At 42.3% G+C, this 17,839-nt stretch overlaps 2 protein-coding genes across 2 annotated transcripts; both read right to left on the reverse strand.

The window, feature by feature from the left end:
- Positions 1 to 1,377: 1,377 nt before the first annotated feature.
- Positions 1,378 to 3,723, reverse strand: LOC104426207 (vignain). The gene is made up of 4 exons (XM_010039181.3): positions 2,777 to 3,723; positions 2,450 to 2,685; positions 2,219 to 2,359; positions 1,378 to 1,863 (listed from the first exon to the last, which is right to left on the reverse strand). Exons 1-4 carry the CDS (start codon positions 3,222 to 3,224, stop codon positions 1,600 to 1,602), a joined length of 1,089 nt encoding a protein of 362 aa, XP_010037483.2. The 5' UTR covers positions 3,225 to 3,723; the 3' UTR covers positions 1,378 to 1,599.
- A 1,919-nt stretch (positions 3,724 to 5,642) lies between these two features.
- Positions 5,643 to 9,392, reverse strand: LOC104426208 (alpha/beta hydrolase domain-containing protein 17B). Its single transcript, XM_010039183.3, has 5 exons — positions 8,781 to 9,392; positions 7,366 to 7,402; positions 7,049 to 7,285; positions 6,882 to 6,929; positions 5,643 to 6,415 (listed from the first exon to the last, which is right to left on the reverse strand). Exons 1-5 carry the CDS (start codon positions 9,080 to 9,082, stop codon positions 5,924 to 5,926), a joined length of 1,116 nt encoding a protein of 371 aa, XP_010037485.2. The 5' UTR covers positions 9,083 to 9,392; the 3' UTR covers positions 5,643 to 5,923.
- Positions 9,393 to 17,839: the final 8,447 nt, after the last annotated feature.

Consider the following 17,839-nt stretch of genomic DNA (forward strand, 5'->3'; position numbering starts at 1 on the left):
GCCATTTCCCTATTAGCTTTTGAGAGAAAGATTCCTTCGAGAGCAATCCTAAGTGATCATTTTGCTAGGCCATTTGCTCACGTGGGTCCAAACAGAGACAATGGCAGGCCATTCCTCCGACTTCATGATTCTGCTACCCACTTGCTCTGGCTTTCATTGCAGCGCCAGCACGAACAGCAAAAGACCATTGTTTGCAATTGCGGGGGTGCTTTAGGAAGCATCCTAGACAGAAAAAGGAAAGAGATGATGAGACCAAAATTCTTCGACGAGACGCGGAAAAGACCCACATGTGTATTCAGTGCCCGTTTCAGTGATGACTCGTGAATCACTCGCTCACTCCGTGGTTGATCCATGCTCAGGATATTTTTTCACGCTTCCTTAAATGTAATGATGGAGTGGGCATCTTTTCGTTGTCTCCCATACTCGATTCTTTGCATTAGACCCCCTTACGTGCTGGAGTCTGTTGATTAGGCACGACAGGAGGAAAAGAATCGAAGGTCAATTTGGGCAGCTCTGTCTTGTTTTCGCTGTGACCTGAATTTGACATTCAGGCTGCAATGAAACTGTAACAGTCCACCCCAATTTTTTTTTTTTTTTTAAATTTTATTTGCTGTTGCTTGTCATGTCATAGACGAAATATTGTTTCGTTAAGAGATGCTTGATCATTGCTCGTCTTTTCGACCTCAGTAGGTTATTAAAAAGTTTCATTTGGGATCTCATCCGGATCTTGAGATTTCCTGAATGTAAAACAAAGAAAGAGTAGAGCTGAGTATAGACTCGAACGAGATATTGTATCAATTGGGGGCGCGAGATATTAAAATAAGAAATGCATCCTAACAACAGCCCACCATCTCCCCCGATGCAAATGAACAGGCGCAGGAGGCTCTCGCAGGAGGCCCTTCGGTAATAATTGTTTCGATAACAGTTGTCCTATCATTGCTCGTATATGATGGACCCTTATTTGCTGCGGATGGATCGAAGAGAAGGGCCCGGAGGACTGTAGGATCGGGCTGGGTTAGGAACGGGGGTTATCATGGGCTCACTCAATAGGCCTCTCTGTCGGGGACCTAACTTCTAATGGAAGTGTACTGGGCCTGCTAGTGGGCTATGTAGATTAGATGGGTTTGAGGTGAGCCATCAGCTTTCATGGAAGCTTAGCAGTCGGAGACTTGAAACTCAAGAATTCAGGACAACCTCGTTCATATGCCATCAGGCATAGAACTTTAGATGCAGATCAAGATGCTAAGATGCACTCGTATTGCTGATAAACTGTGCGTGGCAGTCGAGTCTTTCCGCTTCAGATTTCAGCCGAAGACTGATTGATCGGTGAATTGCAGTGGTTGTTGAAGGTGCATTTTGCAGATGTGCTAGGACAGAGGAATTGAATCATTGTAGATCTTGAATTATTTGTACCGTAACAATTCTAGGGAAAGGCCAATTTATCTTGCTGCCTATGAGACCCTATAAACATGCACTGTGTAATCATAGGGAGCAGACATTATTTGTGTCTATGTGGACACAGGACATGCACACTTTCAAGCAGAGGACATAAACGAAAGCCTAAGAAACTGTGATCACTAGTCAATCTTGAGTCATTGCCTAGAGTTCATCCTTGACGGGAGACGAAACTCCGGCGGGATTATCTGAGGAGTTCTTGATGGGGTATGAGGCCTCCATGGCTATGCCGCACAGCCCTTCCTTAGCTTCGATCCCACGCTCCATCCTTAGGTAGCCCTTCTCGCCCCATTCTGGACCCCAGGAGTTCCTCACGATCCAGTACTTGGTCCCCTGGAGAGTGCTCCCGTAGCCAACAATCGCGACTCCGTGATCTAGGTGTGTGCCACAGCTTCCAGTGAATACACCCTGATAGGTTCACCAAGAGGTAACGGTTCGATTGAGCAAATTCAGTTGCTTTTAGAATGGAAGCAAGCGTGTGAAGTCTTAGACAAACTAGTGAATCTGGCGTGGATTAGATTAACCAGCCATAGTTCTTGAAGACTCTCGGAAACATAATTAGGACACTTTTGAAAGCAGGATCAACTGTTATAGGAACGTCAATGGTTAGTTCCTTGTCATTGTCACAAGTTAATCAGGATTATGCCTTGACAAAATTGTAATCCTCGTGTCTGCATAAACGAGACGTTTCTTTTGAAAGTTCTGCTAAATCAGTTTATAACATGTTAAAAGTTACTCAATATAAATATTGAGTAACTTTTACCTCGGAGTAGAATTGAAAATCTGCACCGCTTGCTTCTATGGCCACAGACACAGGCTGATTAGCGACCGCCTTCTGCAACGCATCCTCGTCGTTGGCGGGAACATTTTCATGTCCATCGATCGACACCACCGGGGAATTCTCCTGCGAGATATCAAAGGGCAATTTACAGATCGCATGACAACGTTTCAAAGACTGTAGAATTGAGTTGAGCTTGGACTGTGATTAATTTACCTTGGCAGCGTCACAGGTCCCATTGCTTGCTTGGTAAGGGTAATTCGACTCGGACGTGATGCCTCCCTTCTGCTTGATGAATTCGAATGCAATATCCATGAGCCCGCCGTTGCACCCTTGGTTTTGTGTGTTGTCGCAGTCCACCAGCTCTTGCTCGGAAAGAGAGAGGAGCTTGTTCGTCCTCAAGTAATTGATTCCCTCGACCGCTGCCACGGTCGAAAACGCCCAGCAACTACCTGTTCCATCCCAAACCATAACCTTGAAGAATCTTAGGATTCATAGCGACTTGTGACCTTATAGAAATGAGAAAGTGAATCATGTACACACCGCAGTGGCCTTGGTTCTTGACGTCGGCGACTGCGCCCTTCTTCCTCCAGTCGACGGATGGGGGCACTGGAGCGAAGTCCTTGTACATGAAGCTCTCGGAGCCACGTTGCGCGCCCCGGAACATCCTGTGGTGGTTGATCTTCGACCCCGCGTACAAGCTCCTGAACTCATGGTTGGTCATGTCGGCGAACTTGTTGAGCTTCAGCTTGTAGGGCTTGTCCTGCTTGTTCACCCGGTGGACGTGCATGACGTTGTGCTTGAACACGTTGAACCGCTCGTTCTTGTCGTGGAGGCTCCGGGACACCGTGTGGTGGCTCCGCCACCGCTCGTACAGGTCCCACAGGCTGTCATCCGACGCCAGCTCCCTCTCGTGGAAGTCGAAGCTCTCGGCGATCCCGAGGATCGACACGAGCGCCAGGGCAACTAAGAAGAGTTTCTTAAGCTCCATTTCCGTACCAGAGAGCTCAAACTCAATGCAACGCAAAGCTATGAAAGGATGTGGGCAATTCCAAGGAGTCGAGTGTGGTTTATATGGAGGAATGAAGTGACAACAACGACGACGATATATATAGACAGGAAGATGCGAGAAGAGAAGAAGGGATGACAACTGAAGAAGTCACAAGTTGCTTACGGGCATCAACAATCACACGCCTCATTCATTACTAAAATACAAAGAGATTAACGCGCGCAAGCAAGCCCGGTTACGGAGCACGGCCTGCAAACATCAGAAAGATAACAGAATGGAAATGCTGATATAACATTTGCAGCTATCTTTTGCATGCCGAACACGCGATCACGCCGATCGCCCACGAGAAAAAACAGAGGACGAATAAGGTAAAAAAGGAGAGCGCCGGGGGGTGACGAGGCATGGCGATTGCAGGTTCCTGGAAGACTGCTGATCGAGAGGGGCCACACGGTTTTGTTGCAAGGGAGACGTCAAAAGGATTTCATAACGTCCGAAACCTCTTCGCTTTTCGGGTGTGAACTGCAGTACTATATTTCAGGAGGGTTTTGTCGTGTGCAAGCAATCCTAATTTAGGGAATACTATGTCATTCCTTGTACATTTAGCTTAGGATGCTAATCGATGTACCAAGTGATGTGGCATAATAAAGATGAACGCTTTAAATGGGAGGGCCTTGTCCAATATTGGATTAAGATCTGGCATGTCCATCTAAACCTGTATATGACGTGTGCAGTTACGCATCTGAGTCGAGCAAACTTATGTGATTTGAAGATAATCTGTATGTAAGTATCATAGGTCTCGGTGTTGGAGGACCGTAACTTATTTTCTTCCCCGATTTAATTAATCGACTCTTATCTACTAGATAAATTAGTGGGTGCCAGCCTAATTATGGCATCGATGATTATGCAAGTGCGACCGTACGGCTTAAGAAAGCGAATGAATTTCATATGAGAATGAATTCGAGATGGATCAGATTACGTGCAAGGATAAACTGTGTGATGATATAAGCCAAAGTTTTGTTAATGGGACAGACGTCTTTTGCGTCCGAGATAGCTTATTTCTGATGCAATGCTATAATATTCTATGTATACATATTTTTTAATATGCATGACCCATGCAGATGCAGGTTACCGAGACTCCTAATGCTGATTAAAGAATATGGTTAAAGAGATTCTGGAGCCAGTTATGGAGGGAATCTTACGGTCTGACTAATCAGTCCAATTGAATCGTTTGCTTGTGGAATTGGAGTGGTGTCATGTGTCGGATACTCATCCCTTCTACGATTGAAGGGCTTAACTATCCCAGAAATCAGGAGCCCCGCAGAGAGAACACGTTCAAATTCTCGGCGAGTCTCGGGGTTGTCACATGCCAAGAGAATCTCGACCATCGATGTGGTCCATGCTCGATCCGACATGGTGAAAAAAGCCGATTGCAATTTAATGCCGCCTCGTTTTTTCCTGTGGTATTATATTTTGCGAAATTATATTCGAGATGATTGTGAGCCTATCAGAAGTTTTTACCAATCTTATCTAAGTTTGGAGAATCGAGAGAATGACTGTACAGTTGCAGAATTCACCAAGAAAAAGGTCTGACCTTCACTTTCGGTGTGAAAGTGGGGAGGGTGCGAGGCCAAATTCTATAATGAGTGGAGAGCTTGGGCACATGGAAGCGGGTGGCGTGCCTTCTTGGGTGTCGGAAAACCAGAAACGATGCTTGCCCTTTAAGTCTGGGCTTCTCAGAAGCTTTTGCTTGCAGATCATCTTCAAAGGCTCGGTTTTGTATGAAAGTTACATGAACCTGAAAGTTTAAAAATACCCTTTTCTTTTACAGGTTCTATCCAGCTAAGCTCCTTTAAAAGACAGATGGAAAAGATGAAGTTCCATCTTCAATGCTTTCCGTAAAGTTATAGTTCAGTTTAAAGAGAATCCAGATGCTATTGGATTAACAATTTCGAATGACATGCGGTTTTGTGGTTTACTGGTTCTTTTTTCTTTTGTTGGCCATTGGATTTAACGAGTTGGGAGGTAGCATTCATGGAAAGATCAGGACTAACATCTCATGCAAATATAGCGTAGCATTTCAGCAGGGGAGAAGCCGTGTCGGTCACAATACACAAGTGCTGTGAAAGATGGCACGTCGGTTTAGCGTGAGATGACACTTCTTTGTCTGAAACTGTAAATTGTCTCAAGAATCTTGCTGCTATCAAATGGTTCTCTCTTGCCAAGAAGGATTAAGAACTAAGTTATTAGTTTCGACCTCTATTGAACCTACAAAAACTGAATACATCAGTTAAAGAGCACCTAGAATTTGACCCGAGGGCATCATCTTTTAGAACAATGCTATTCGGACTATGAGAGCATCGAGGCGTCGGAATCTGTGGTCAAGTCTGATAGATTCAAGGATCATCAGAAGTAAGCTTCTCTATGCAAAGAGTTTCCATTCCATCACACCAAAGACCGCAGTACAATCAATCTGTCTTGAAAGGGACTCCCAAATAGAAGTAAAAGTACAGGTGGTTAAAACATTATATGTCAAATGCCAAACCAATGAATCAAAGGTTAAATCCCAGTGATGCCCTCTCTGTTTTGTCTATCTGTTTCTATACCAATCTTTTCACCTCAACTTAGTCCCACCCAACACCAATAAAAGAAAAATGAAGCGAAAAAAAACAGTTCCGAACAGCTTACCCAGAACGGAATCTGTCCAAACAGTCGACACTCTTGCGCCCTTTTTCGACCTGCTGGTCGATACTCCTTCGGGGTTTCTCATAAAACTCCACACTCCTCCGAGATCTCTCCACGTGGTCAAAGGGTATTCTAAACTTATCTGGCCTCTCCACATTACTGTACTTGTGGTTTGGCACTCTAAGCTTTTCGGGCTTGTCTGTACTCTTTCTTGATTTCTCCCTCCGGTCGGTACTCTTCCTTGGAGCATCAAAATATTCTGTGCTCCTCCTCGAATGCTCCACCCCGTCTATGCTTTTCCTTGAACTACTCCTTCGAGAAGGTGATTTCTCGACTGTTAATATGAACTTCTTAAGATGTCTGATGTACTCTGGGTGCGCCTCTAAGTTACAATGATTTCCATCTATGAGCCACAAGGGATCGTATTTCTCCTGACACAGTTCCCATAGTTGCTTACCGTGAGAGAAATCAACTACTTCATCTGCTGTTCCCTGATGCAATACAAGGATGCAAAATGAAACAGTTACAAAAGAATGAAGTGGCAGCACTTGGAACAACAGCAATTAGAAAGTCATCGGTCTTGAATCCGTTTCAGAGAGGAGCTTATTCATAAGAAATCTCGATCTTCACTAATTTTCTTTCTATTGCAACTGAACTTTATATCACGTGACTCCATGCAGTAAACTTTTGCTTGCGCCTGCTATGGTGGCCCCAATTAATAGGCAAACCTCATCAAACCCTAAGCATTGCACCAAATTCTCCAGTATGTCTGCAATGCAAGAAAGGCTCTTCATTTTGAAATTTAGCATTCTAACCTCATCAAACCCTAAACCTACAAGTGCTATGTTCTCTACGTATGGAACAAGAAAATTGCAGGTCATGCACATGGTCAGTCGATGAGCTTAAGAATCCATTGTTATAACTATTATTGCAGCTCCAAAAGATTAAGGTGCTCACGTGGATAACCAGCACTGGACACTTCACCAGCGGGATTTTGTCAATATTCTGCATGAAGACACATTGATTTCTGTTTAGTTCCTTTACACTAGATAAGGTCAGCTGAAAGGACAATATTAGTCATGACATGCTTGAGTCCAGACTATCTCAGGCACAAAGATAAGTACCTTGTAGATGTCGAACCAATATGTGCGTTTGACAGGGTACATGACCCTCAACCCAGATAGAATTGGACTATGCAGAACAACAGCTCTTAGACGAGGTAAGCGAGCTGCGAGATCCACAGTGGGCCCACTTCCAACTGACTGGCCATAAAGAATGATGTCTTCCTCCTTAGCACCGTAATTCTCTTTAAGACACTTGAATGCAGCTTCAATATCTGCATATGTATTGTTCTCACTTGGCTGCGAAACATAATCCAAATGAGGTGGTTCCTTATCCATTGCAAGAGAGTGGAGTGTAGAAAAGATTCGAAAGCAATTACCTTTCCCGACGATTGCCCGTAACCAGAATAGTCGTACCTGGGGAACAAAATGCATGTCCATCACATTCATGATTCATATCTCTTAGATGTGGTCTATGCAGGGGACTTGTTCACCAAGGAGCCAAAACACAAGATTTCAACATTTCTATTATGCTTGATCTGTAATGTTGAGTTACGATGATTGTACTTTGTGGTTTTTTTCTTAGAAATGGAAGCCACTCTCTGCACCCGAGTGTCAAGGCGAAAATTTTGTAGGTAATGCAAATCCAAATAATTTGGAATGAGACACTAGTTCTATGTCAGCCCACCCAGTTTCTCAAGTTTGAGCATCTAGTTTGGTTAGTTACTTTCATTCCTTTGCAACTAGGTGTATAAATTGACGGTACTAAAGAGTGGTCTGATGATCACTTCAATAAATTAGAAGTGAATCATCGGGGAAAAATCAGTGTAGTGTACACCAAGGGATTGAGCAGTTAGCCACAGAGTCTTCTCAGACAGAATGTTCTATTAAGTTCGTGGACATGGAGAATTCAAGTAGCCCAACTCTTGAGCATCTAAAAGTAAAATCTTGGAGGGAAAAAACATAAAGGACAAGAGATTGCCAAGTGAAAGGTCCTTTGCTTGCAACGGATAAGAAGCACCTTTCTGGACACCTTGAACATTTGAAGATCAACATCTATAAGGGCATCATAATAAGAGTAGGATCACTAAGTTACACAACAGAATCAGCAAAAAGAACTGCCGTTATGTTGTTCTGCAGTGAAAATCATATGATAATATACTTCCAGTTATAAGTTACTGCACCCCTCAATATTGTGAGTAGCATTCAGTCAACCAACAAAAAATCGGAATCGTTCAATTCTATTTGAAAGGAAAAAAGTGAAAAGACGGTAGGCTAGAAATTTTCAAGTCCTGCAAAATGAGCCCCACCCAAACATTCAGACAGGATCACATCCCACTTTCCCATTGATAAGCATCGTTACCCAGAACAAAAAAAAAAAAAAACGAAATCATCAAATTCACCCATTCTATCCAATTCAGATGACAGTATCAAGCTTCCTCCTAAACTTTAGACAACTAATGCTATATATAGTTACTCCATGTTACTCCAACTGGGTGTTCATGTTTCAGATAATTGGCCAGTGCGCAAAAATAACACATTTCCACAAATTTCTATATCAAAAACTGTCAAAAAAATAATGAAAGATGAGATAGTTATCTTCACAAAAAAAATTATCGCGAATCAACACTGCATAATCTCCATACAGGACAGAAGAGCCATCTCAGCTCAAACATATTCGCATTCATCAACAAAATTATGCCAGGAAAAAGGGGAAAAAAAGAGCAAAAGCGAAAGCGAAAGGGACAACCCAAAAAAATGAAGGACGAGAAAAAAAGGGGGGAAATTTACATACCCCATGAGATTAACTTTGAGGTGGATGCTCAAATCAACGAAGAGCTCGTACATCTGGCCAATGTCCGTGGCATTGCCGTGGGAGTAGAGCAGCGTGGAGGTGGCCATGGGGTACCTCACGTACACGGCGGCGATCTCCGTGCCCCGCCGCGTCGTCAGGCGGAGGACGTCGACGTTCTCGCGGTGGGGGAAGCAGTCCAGGAGCAAGAGCCCGGTGGCATGGTCCGTAATTATCCGGTAGGAAGGTGGGTTCGGCGGGAAGAAGGCGAATTTCGCCGCCATGGATGAAGTGACTCCACCCATTGCTGCAATACCTCCCCTCTCTCTCTCCCTCCTTTCTCTCACTCTGGAAGGCAAGAAATGCAGGGGCTTTCTCACTTGCAAGAACCCTCCGAAGAGTGTTCTCTTTTTCTTCCCCCTTTTCTTGTTCCCCTTTTATTTGGAGGGGCTCTTGAGATGGTTTTGGAAGCAGCAGAAGGAGAACGCCATGCTTTTGTTCTTTTGGGATGCCTTTGGAAGATGAATGTCCATGAGAACACTCTCTTTTTTAGCTCAAGGAGAGAGAGAAAGAGAGCGCGCCTAAAAGAGGGAGATTTTCGCAATTTTTTTTTGTCGTTCTTGTTGTGCTGTAGAGAGAGAAAGACCTTTTTTTTTTCCTTTTCTTCTTTTGTGGCTTAATTTTTAATTTTTATTTATTTTTAATTTAATTTAATTTTTTTGTGAGGAAGAGGAGGGAGAGGGGTAATGATAGATTGACTATCTTGTCTCATGCATTTGTCCGAAGGGACTGTGGTCTCTGTCACGTGTTACCTCGCTGTCCCCTCACCTTTCCAAATTCACCAGAGAGAGATTAGTGAACCTGCTTGACCGTAATCTTCCATGTTCTTCCACAAATGATTCTGATTTTCTGGGTTGAAACTTCCCTAACATGGCACCCCCCCATACAAATGTTCACACCTCAATATGGTTTAAAATTACTGAAAAGCCCTTCTAGTCATTGCCATATATTCGATCCGAATAGAATGATGTGGAAAATGGGTAATTGATTGGTACATCGCGTCTCTTTTATAGGAAGTGAATTATTGATAAGATAGTTTGTCTAAGGTTTATTATAGTATTCCAGTTAATGATCGGATCTGCTCATCAACGTACACATCCGCCTTTTACTGCATTTTTGGTTTTTTTTTATTTTTAAAGCTAGTGAAAACTTTAGAAAAGTGGTGGGGGGTGGTCCAAGGGAAAAAGAAAGAGAAAGCGAGAGCAATGCCGAAATAAGAAAAACTGGATTCCAATTATAAGGGGAGCTGAAATGGGATTGGCATGGATGGGTGGCGGTGACTAGTCGGCCGTCCCTCTCAAGGAAAAATAAGGGCTAAAAAAAATTAAAATAAGAGTAGAAAAGAGGATAAAAAGAAAACAAAATGGAGATTGTGTTTCCAGGTTGTCCCATTTGATCACACGTGTCTCTCTATCATTTCCCTCTTCCTTCGTCTTCCGGCAGCACACCCCTTGTCTTTTGAAAAACATTTTCCTTTCTTTTTTCATGCAAACAAATCCCGACCTCATAAAATGCCCCTTTGAATCTCATTTAGACATTGAAACTCCAATCCAAAAATTATAGATGATTATTTATTGTTTAAGATGTTAGAAATCAAAAACCGAAACCCTTCATATTGAATCACCGATTCAATTACTCGAAACCATTTTCCAATTAAATCGATTTTATGAGAGTACTCTTAGAATTAGTGAAATTATTTTGTGACCGTCTAACAAGTGTGTGTACATACCATCAAAGTACTTTCTCTTGAGAATGGGAAAAAGTTTAAGCAATTAGTATCTAGTAATTGATAATGATATAATGTACGATGTCAGAATACTTAGAATCTCTCATTATGTTATAATTTTTTATATTTTTTTATATTTATCTGACCATATAGTTAGTATCAGCTTGCTGATTAAGAAGCTTCTGTATTTCTCCTATTCTTATATGCAATGCTTTTCTGTCTTCTTCCAAGTCCCAACCCAAATTATAGTAATCTTTTCTGTTTCTTTTAATCTAATCTCAATAGTAACCTGACATCATTGGGTTCTCATAATCTTCTCTCTTACAGCTCATTTGCCCTAACCATGTCCGTCTGTCATCCCCAGATGAATTCCAAAGCATCCAAAGCTTTGGTCTGGCTCTCAAAAACATGTACAGTTTGCTCATCATGGCCTGATTCTAGGTCCTTCCAAGTCCAGCTGATTTTTCTTTCCTTTTTCCTTGATTAAGCGTAGTTAAGACAAGTTTAGTGATTAATCAATCTTATGCTCTAAGATCGCGATTTCGGCATAAATAGTATGAAAGAAAGAGAGAGAGAAAGTGATGTTAAAGACGAGCGGCCACTTTGAATCATACGACCCTGATTTTTCACGGCCCTGATAAAATAAACATCAAGGGCTGCATCTTTCTGTGACGTGATGGTTCTCAACCACAAAACCCTAACATTCATTAAGCCGACTATTTCTAGAATCAATTCAAGAAAATGTCATGTAAGAAGAATAATGGCAACTGTTAACTAACACGAGATCATGCTGTTCATCAATAGACTATTAGACTAGCGCAAGACCTTTTTACATTGTCCTTTCCCCCCCACCTAGCTAGCGATACCTTTGATAATTATTCTCCAAACATGCATGCTCCGCCAAGCCACATCCAAATAAACGCGGGTTTCGGGATCCCCTCGACCCGTGAGGTACGCATAAGCCGACACCTACCCATCTCGAACCGAGAAAAACAGGAGAGAATGGAGTGGAAGAAGCAGTAGATAATTCTTGGGGATTTGCAAATTTGCAGATCACGCATTGCTCCGAGCGAGGACAACGAGAGAGAGCCAACCGGGCCGCGCAATAGAATAAGAAACGAATACGATAATGGCACTTCTGGGAAAAGAGAAGAATCCTTTGGAATCGGGCTGCGGTATATGAAACCGAGCTCGTCCACATGCGCGCACCGTGCCATTCGCATCGGTCCCCACGACCCGTTTTGATGGGGATGATTCGTGAGAGAACGGCCCCCACAGCCAGCACTGAACGATCCAAGTAAAGAGAATATTGAGGGGCGTGCGTTGGATATGTCCGACAGCTGCCTCGATAGTTCCTGCCACCCCCCCTCGTGCCCCTGTCCTACTGAGTCCATCCCCGGTTTCCTCCCCTCCTTTCCGAGACGTGTGCCCCCAGAATTCCTGGAAAATGAAGTCTTTGGCTTTCTATTCCCTTCCCCACATTTTCGAAAATGGAATAATCGAGTGATGGGGTCGACTTTTGAATTTTGGTGGCTCCTCTTTCCCCCTTCCACCTCCTGTAAACCCTAGATAAGGCAACTCCAGTGACCATCCTCGTTTGGTGAGGCGCCACTGGACCATCGCCTATACGTATGTTCTCAAGCGCCTTGGGTTGAAACGTATGGACGGACACCGGTCTTCATAAGTGACAAACGCTGTGCCATTGGTGAGCGCCCGGCTGGGAAACAACAAAAAAAAACTTTAGGATCGAGTTGCGAAGCTGGGGAATAACCTGTGAATTCATTACGCTGCCTGACGTGTCAACAATGAAGATATCTTAGTGGATAGCATCAAGTTTGGGTGTTGGATTCGACTTTATCAAAGCCTTTGGGCCTCAAAGACTCTTTTGTAAATAGTGTTTGGCAATTTTTGGAGAGTTTTGGGAAATCACAATTGTATTTTCAAAGGATTTTAGCCCAAAGCAAGTTTTGGGATACTTTGGAATGTTGAATTTTCATAATGCAAGTCCTGGATTTTATTGGACTCTTGCACTGTTCATCTTCCCTGCATTTTGCATCAAGAAGCTAGACGGAGGCTGGTGACCATCGCCTAGGGCATTGTGTGAGCCTAGACGTGATGTCATGAGACCTCAAGCCACCTTGCCTAGATTGCACAACCTCAGGCGAGGCTATTGGTAGCCAAATCTAGCTCACCATTTGCCCATCGATTGTTTGAGCCTCGCTAGAAATGTTTGATGTTTTTTTTTTTTTTTTAACTAACAATTTTTTTTTTTACAAAGTGTAACTTTTTCCAAATAGTATTTAAATTAGAGTTTTTATTTTTTATTTTTATGACCGTAGAACCACCTCGCTACCAACAACAGCTACGCGTAAACCACGGGGGTGTTAGCGCAGGGACCCACCTCTCACGACTCGTCACTTTAGTTGCGCATCATGACGAGTTGGGGAATCGAACCCCGGCCTTGCGTGTGGCCAACATGTGATTCCACCAACTCGGTCACCATGGGGTGGGTTTAAATTAGAGTTGCTTTCCAATGTATTGCTTTTTCTAAATTACCTTTTATTAAACAATATTTGTATTTTGAAAATTTTCTTTTCGCTAAATTCCTTTGCATTTTTCTAAGACTTTCTTCTAAAGCCGAACCAAACGCAAGTTCTTGTTTCCACAACTTTACTAAACAGCCCTAATTTTCTATCAGCGTGGCGGTGTCGACATATATATTGCTCTTGGAGGATGACAATGAAGAATCATCTGGGTTGGCTCTTGGAGGATCGAGCGATCTTCAGCATGCAGGTTCCGAACGATGAATCGCACAACCTCTTCAACTTGCTTTGTCTCATGGACGACCCAACAGGTAGGCCCAAACAAGGAGAGACATTGCTGAGATGTCGGGCTTCAAGACAATGGCCCGTCATCATCGGACTGAAGAAAATGGAAAATTTTCAGACATGCTTTGTCCCTGCCTCGTGGGGATACACGTGCAACGTTAAAGCATTGATGTACAAAATCAACCGAGACTGCACGAATCGATTATTGACTAAACAGTGGTTTGTCCAGATGGGAATATACGGTAGGATGGGAAAATAAACGATGTCTACCTAAAATACGCTCGTCCAAAGAAAGAAGCTGAATTTATTCATGACATGACGAATGATTAAGAGTAAGATGAAATTTCATATATTAATTTCCTACTAATACCCGCGACAGATAAGAAGAAATGTGGCAATCTTGTTATTTTTTCAATGAAGATGGAGAAGACCACAATGTCACGCATAATCACAATCACGCTATTTCTCGCATTAATCTTCAATCTTCCCTCCTCCATCACATCCAAAGAAGACAAAGGGCTCGTGTCGGCCCTCATCCACCGTAGCTCCCCCGAATCTCCAATCTACAACCCCAACGCCTTGCCCGCAAGCATCCGGCGCGAGGCTGTCCGGGCAGCTAAAGCCCGGAGCCAGTACTTTGCACAAAGGGCCAGCTTCCGGCTATCGGGGGTGTGCAACAGCAGCGGCGGCAGCGACTTCTCTCGTTCCCTAGTCAAGGCCCCCATCTACCCCTTCGGACCGACCACCGACCACCTCGTACGTGTTGAAATTCAGCATCGGAACGCCGCCGTTGGAGACCTACTGGGTGCCGGACACGGGGAGTTCTCTGGTATGGTTGCAATGCGCGCCTCGCGGGCTGTGCTACAACCAGACCACGCCCCCGTACGACCCGAAGAATTCTAGTACTTACGGTCGAGTCTACTGCGACACGAAAGAATGCGAGTTGGTACACGGCCTTCGATGTAGGGCGAATGCAATCCTCGATTGCGAATACCAGTCCGCGTATGTGGACGGCACGGCGTCCCTTAAGGTACGTATGCTTTTGTTGTCTGAACGTATGTCTAGTTTCCGATTATTTCCTCGCGAGTCGGGCAGAGGAATTTCTCCGGCATGATCTTCGGGTGCGGGCGGGAAAGTTGGGGCTGATGGGATAATCCGAGCCCGGCCTGTTTGGCGGGCATGGACCGGGAGCCTATCTCTCTGGTGAGCCAGATTGGGGAAGGCAGGTTCTCCTACTGCATCTCGAGCAACACTAACACCACCATCGGCCACAGCATGGTGAGGTTTGGGATCTTGGCGGCCGTGGTTCCGAAGGAGAACTCGACCCCGCTATTGATACAGCGTAATCTCCAATACAATGTGGAGGTGGAGGATATCAGTGTTGCAGGTACCGAGCTTTCGATTTGACTCGGCTTGAATGGTCGGGTACGTTGATATGTATTGAATAGATATGTCATCGTTTGAATTTGGTAATATTTCGATATTAGACTTGTTAAATAAATGAGTCAGATTGATTTTTAGTTGGGTCATAAATGATCCAACCAAAATTCACCCTTTAATCTGTTTATGACCCAGTTGTACAACCCGACCCATACTTAACTTAACCCATATCACTAAAAAAAATTTCATATATAATCAAACTTAGGAAAACTTATCATTATGATTTTTAAAATATATATATTGCTAAAATACTTCAAAATCTAAGGAAGCTTGTTTCTTATTATATTTTTTTGAAACATGATATTGCTAAAATACTTTCATTTAATAAAAATCTAGTAGACAATTTATATAATTTTTTTTTAAATTGAGGCTCTGTTTTTTTTTTTTATTGAAAATGTTTTTATAGGAAGTTGTTTTCTAGAAAAATAACAATATTTTTTAGTATTTACTTCAAATTTAAAAATAAATTAAAAATTGAAAAATCTAATTTGATTTTACTCCATACAATCCTTTTAATATATTTTGTGTTTATTTTTTCAAAATAAATGAGTTTTAATTTTAAATTTTCAAAAATTGAATTTTTTATTTTTCCTTGTCCTTTGGCCGATGGCCAACCATGGCAACACGTAGCAAACTCGAGCCTCGCTCAAGAGGGAGAGAAAGTGTGGGTGAGCCCAATGGGTTGAAAATAGGTTCTAAACTCAACATATTTAAGACTCGTTTATTTTATCCTTTAAATTTAAAACCCATTTAAAGTAGACTCTTCAAAATTAAGTGATCTATATACGATCTATTTACGTGAATTTAAGACTCATTTTGACAAGTGTAGTTGAGACCTAACAAATATAATTCATGAAATGTCTTCTCCTAATATTGTAAGGGAGCCGTTGAATATACCGAAGTGGGTTTTCGGGATGGCCGAAGACGGGTTGAGGGGATTCATCGTCGACACCAGAGTGACCCACATGATCCTCGACCCGACCGCCTACAAGGTGGTGGCCGGCACAGTGAGCAAGTACACGAAGGACAAGCTCGGCAGGGACCCGTCGAAGGACGAGTTCGACTATCTGTGCTATGCGGGCGTGCCGTGTCGGGCACGCCGGCCATAACGATCATGTTCAAGGGGTTGGCGTTCGAGATATCGCAGAAGAACGCATGGGAGATGGTCGGTCAGGGGCAGCATTGCCTGACGATCCTGTCCGGCGACTCGGTCTCTATCCTCGGGGTGGTCCAGCAGAGGGACGTCAACGTCGGGTTCGATCTGGATTATAATTACTTGTCTTTGCAGTACACCGATTGTCCATTGGTTCCTGATCAATCATCGTCCGACAACATCAACGACATATGAAAAGTGCGAACCGCACTGCACTGCGTTGCGCCACGTTATGCATTTTGAGATCCCACTAAATTGAGCATAATTGAATCCGTCCTTTCCTCGTTCAAAAAAAAGAAAAAAATCCGTCCTTTCCCCCATAAATAATGATTGCACTTTTTTTTTTGGTGCCGAGATATTTTAGCTGTCGTGCCGGTAAGTAAATGAAGGGCGACTTTTTTTTTCTTTTTTTCCTAAAGAACTTGTCGGTAACGTACCGATACTTTTATTGGAGGATTTTTTTTTTTTAATTTGCAAAATTAGCAACTGTTTAACTAAATTACCAAATTTCGAAATGTTAATTCGTGGACGGCCCAACAGGTTGGCGCGGACGAGGAGACTGGTGTTGGAGACACTACAAAGTTGTTGGGCCTCGAAGGAAGTACGGAAATTTTGAAATAGTTCAAGAAAATGGCAATCATCGTTGAAGAGCGACTTTCGACGGAAAGAAAAACAACTCATCGGAGAGCAACTAGACATTCCTCAACAAAAAGAAAAATTTCAGACTGTTGACACAAACTTTTGATTATAATTGATAACTTACAGACTTAGTCAATAATGATATAATTTGGTGAACAATAGAATTCATCCTGAACAAAAAAAAAAAAAAGAACAATAGAATTCATCAATGAAAATAATATTTGACGGTTTGAAGAGCATCAATAATATGCCAAACATTAGTTATTGATGAGAATCTCCATTGGGATAAAGTCATCAACATCGACATATAAATGCCAAATAGTTATATTTTTTTTATATGTAACTCCATTTAGATAGGTATTAGTAAATGGTAGGAAATTGTGGATTTTGTAACTTCTTGTGATCATAGGTGGGATTAGAAAATTATTTTTATATAGAAGATAGGATTAGAAAGTCATCTTTTAAAATTGAATAACCATTTATAATTGTCAATTGTGGGCTATAAAGAACCACATCCTACTCTTTGAAAAAGATCTCCAATCAATCACATGACTTCATTTTTTTGTTTGTAATATTTACTTTTTCTGCAAATTAAATGGCTAGGTTGAATTGCTTCCCGTCTTTGTACCTTAAAATTCCTTATCCTTTTACTTTCTCATCTAGAATAAGGACTTTCCATATCCTTTGTTGATTCACTCATCAATCAGTTAATACTTTGAATGATCTTTTATTGATACTTTTCAGCAAAATACATACATAATTTGGTCATTATCAACTTCATGTGGTATATCTTTGGGGAGACACAATGGGGAATTTAGCCTATGTGAATTGTAAGGAAATGAAGTTCAACATATTCATGATTTAAATCGAAATTCGTTGACCCAATTATAACTTGAATTGAAGTTCGATGTCTACCGATGGAGTCTCTATGTCAAGGAATACGATGCATTTTGAAGTATTGAAGGAAAAGTACCAAAATGGTCTTTTGTCTATCTATCTATCTATCTATCTATATATATATATATATATAGAGAGAGAGAGAGAGAGAGAGAGAGAGAGCGAGAGAGAGAGAGAGATTTTTACAATTCTTGAATTTTTTATATTTTTCTTTTTTTCATTTTTATTATTATTCTTTTCCTCTATTTTTTTTCCCTCCATTTCAGCTAGTGAGGGCCACCTCACCTAGGGCCTTCGCATTCTCACCGGTTGCGAGCGA

Source organism: Eucalyptus grandis, chromosome 11 (assembly GCF_016545825.1).
Source record: "Eucalyptus grandis isolate ANBG69807.140 chromosome 11, ASM1654582v1, whole genome shotgun sequence".
Taxonomy (NCBI): Eukaryota; Viridiplantae; Streptophyta; class Magnoliopsida; order Myrtales; family Myrtaceae; genus Eucalyptus; species Eucalyptus grandis.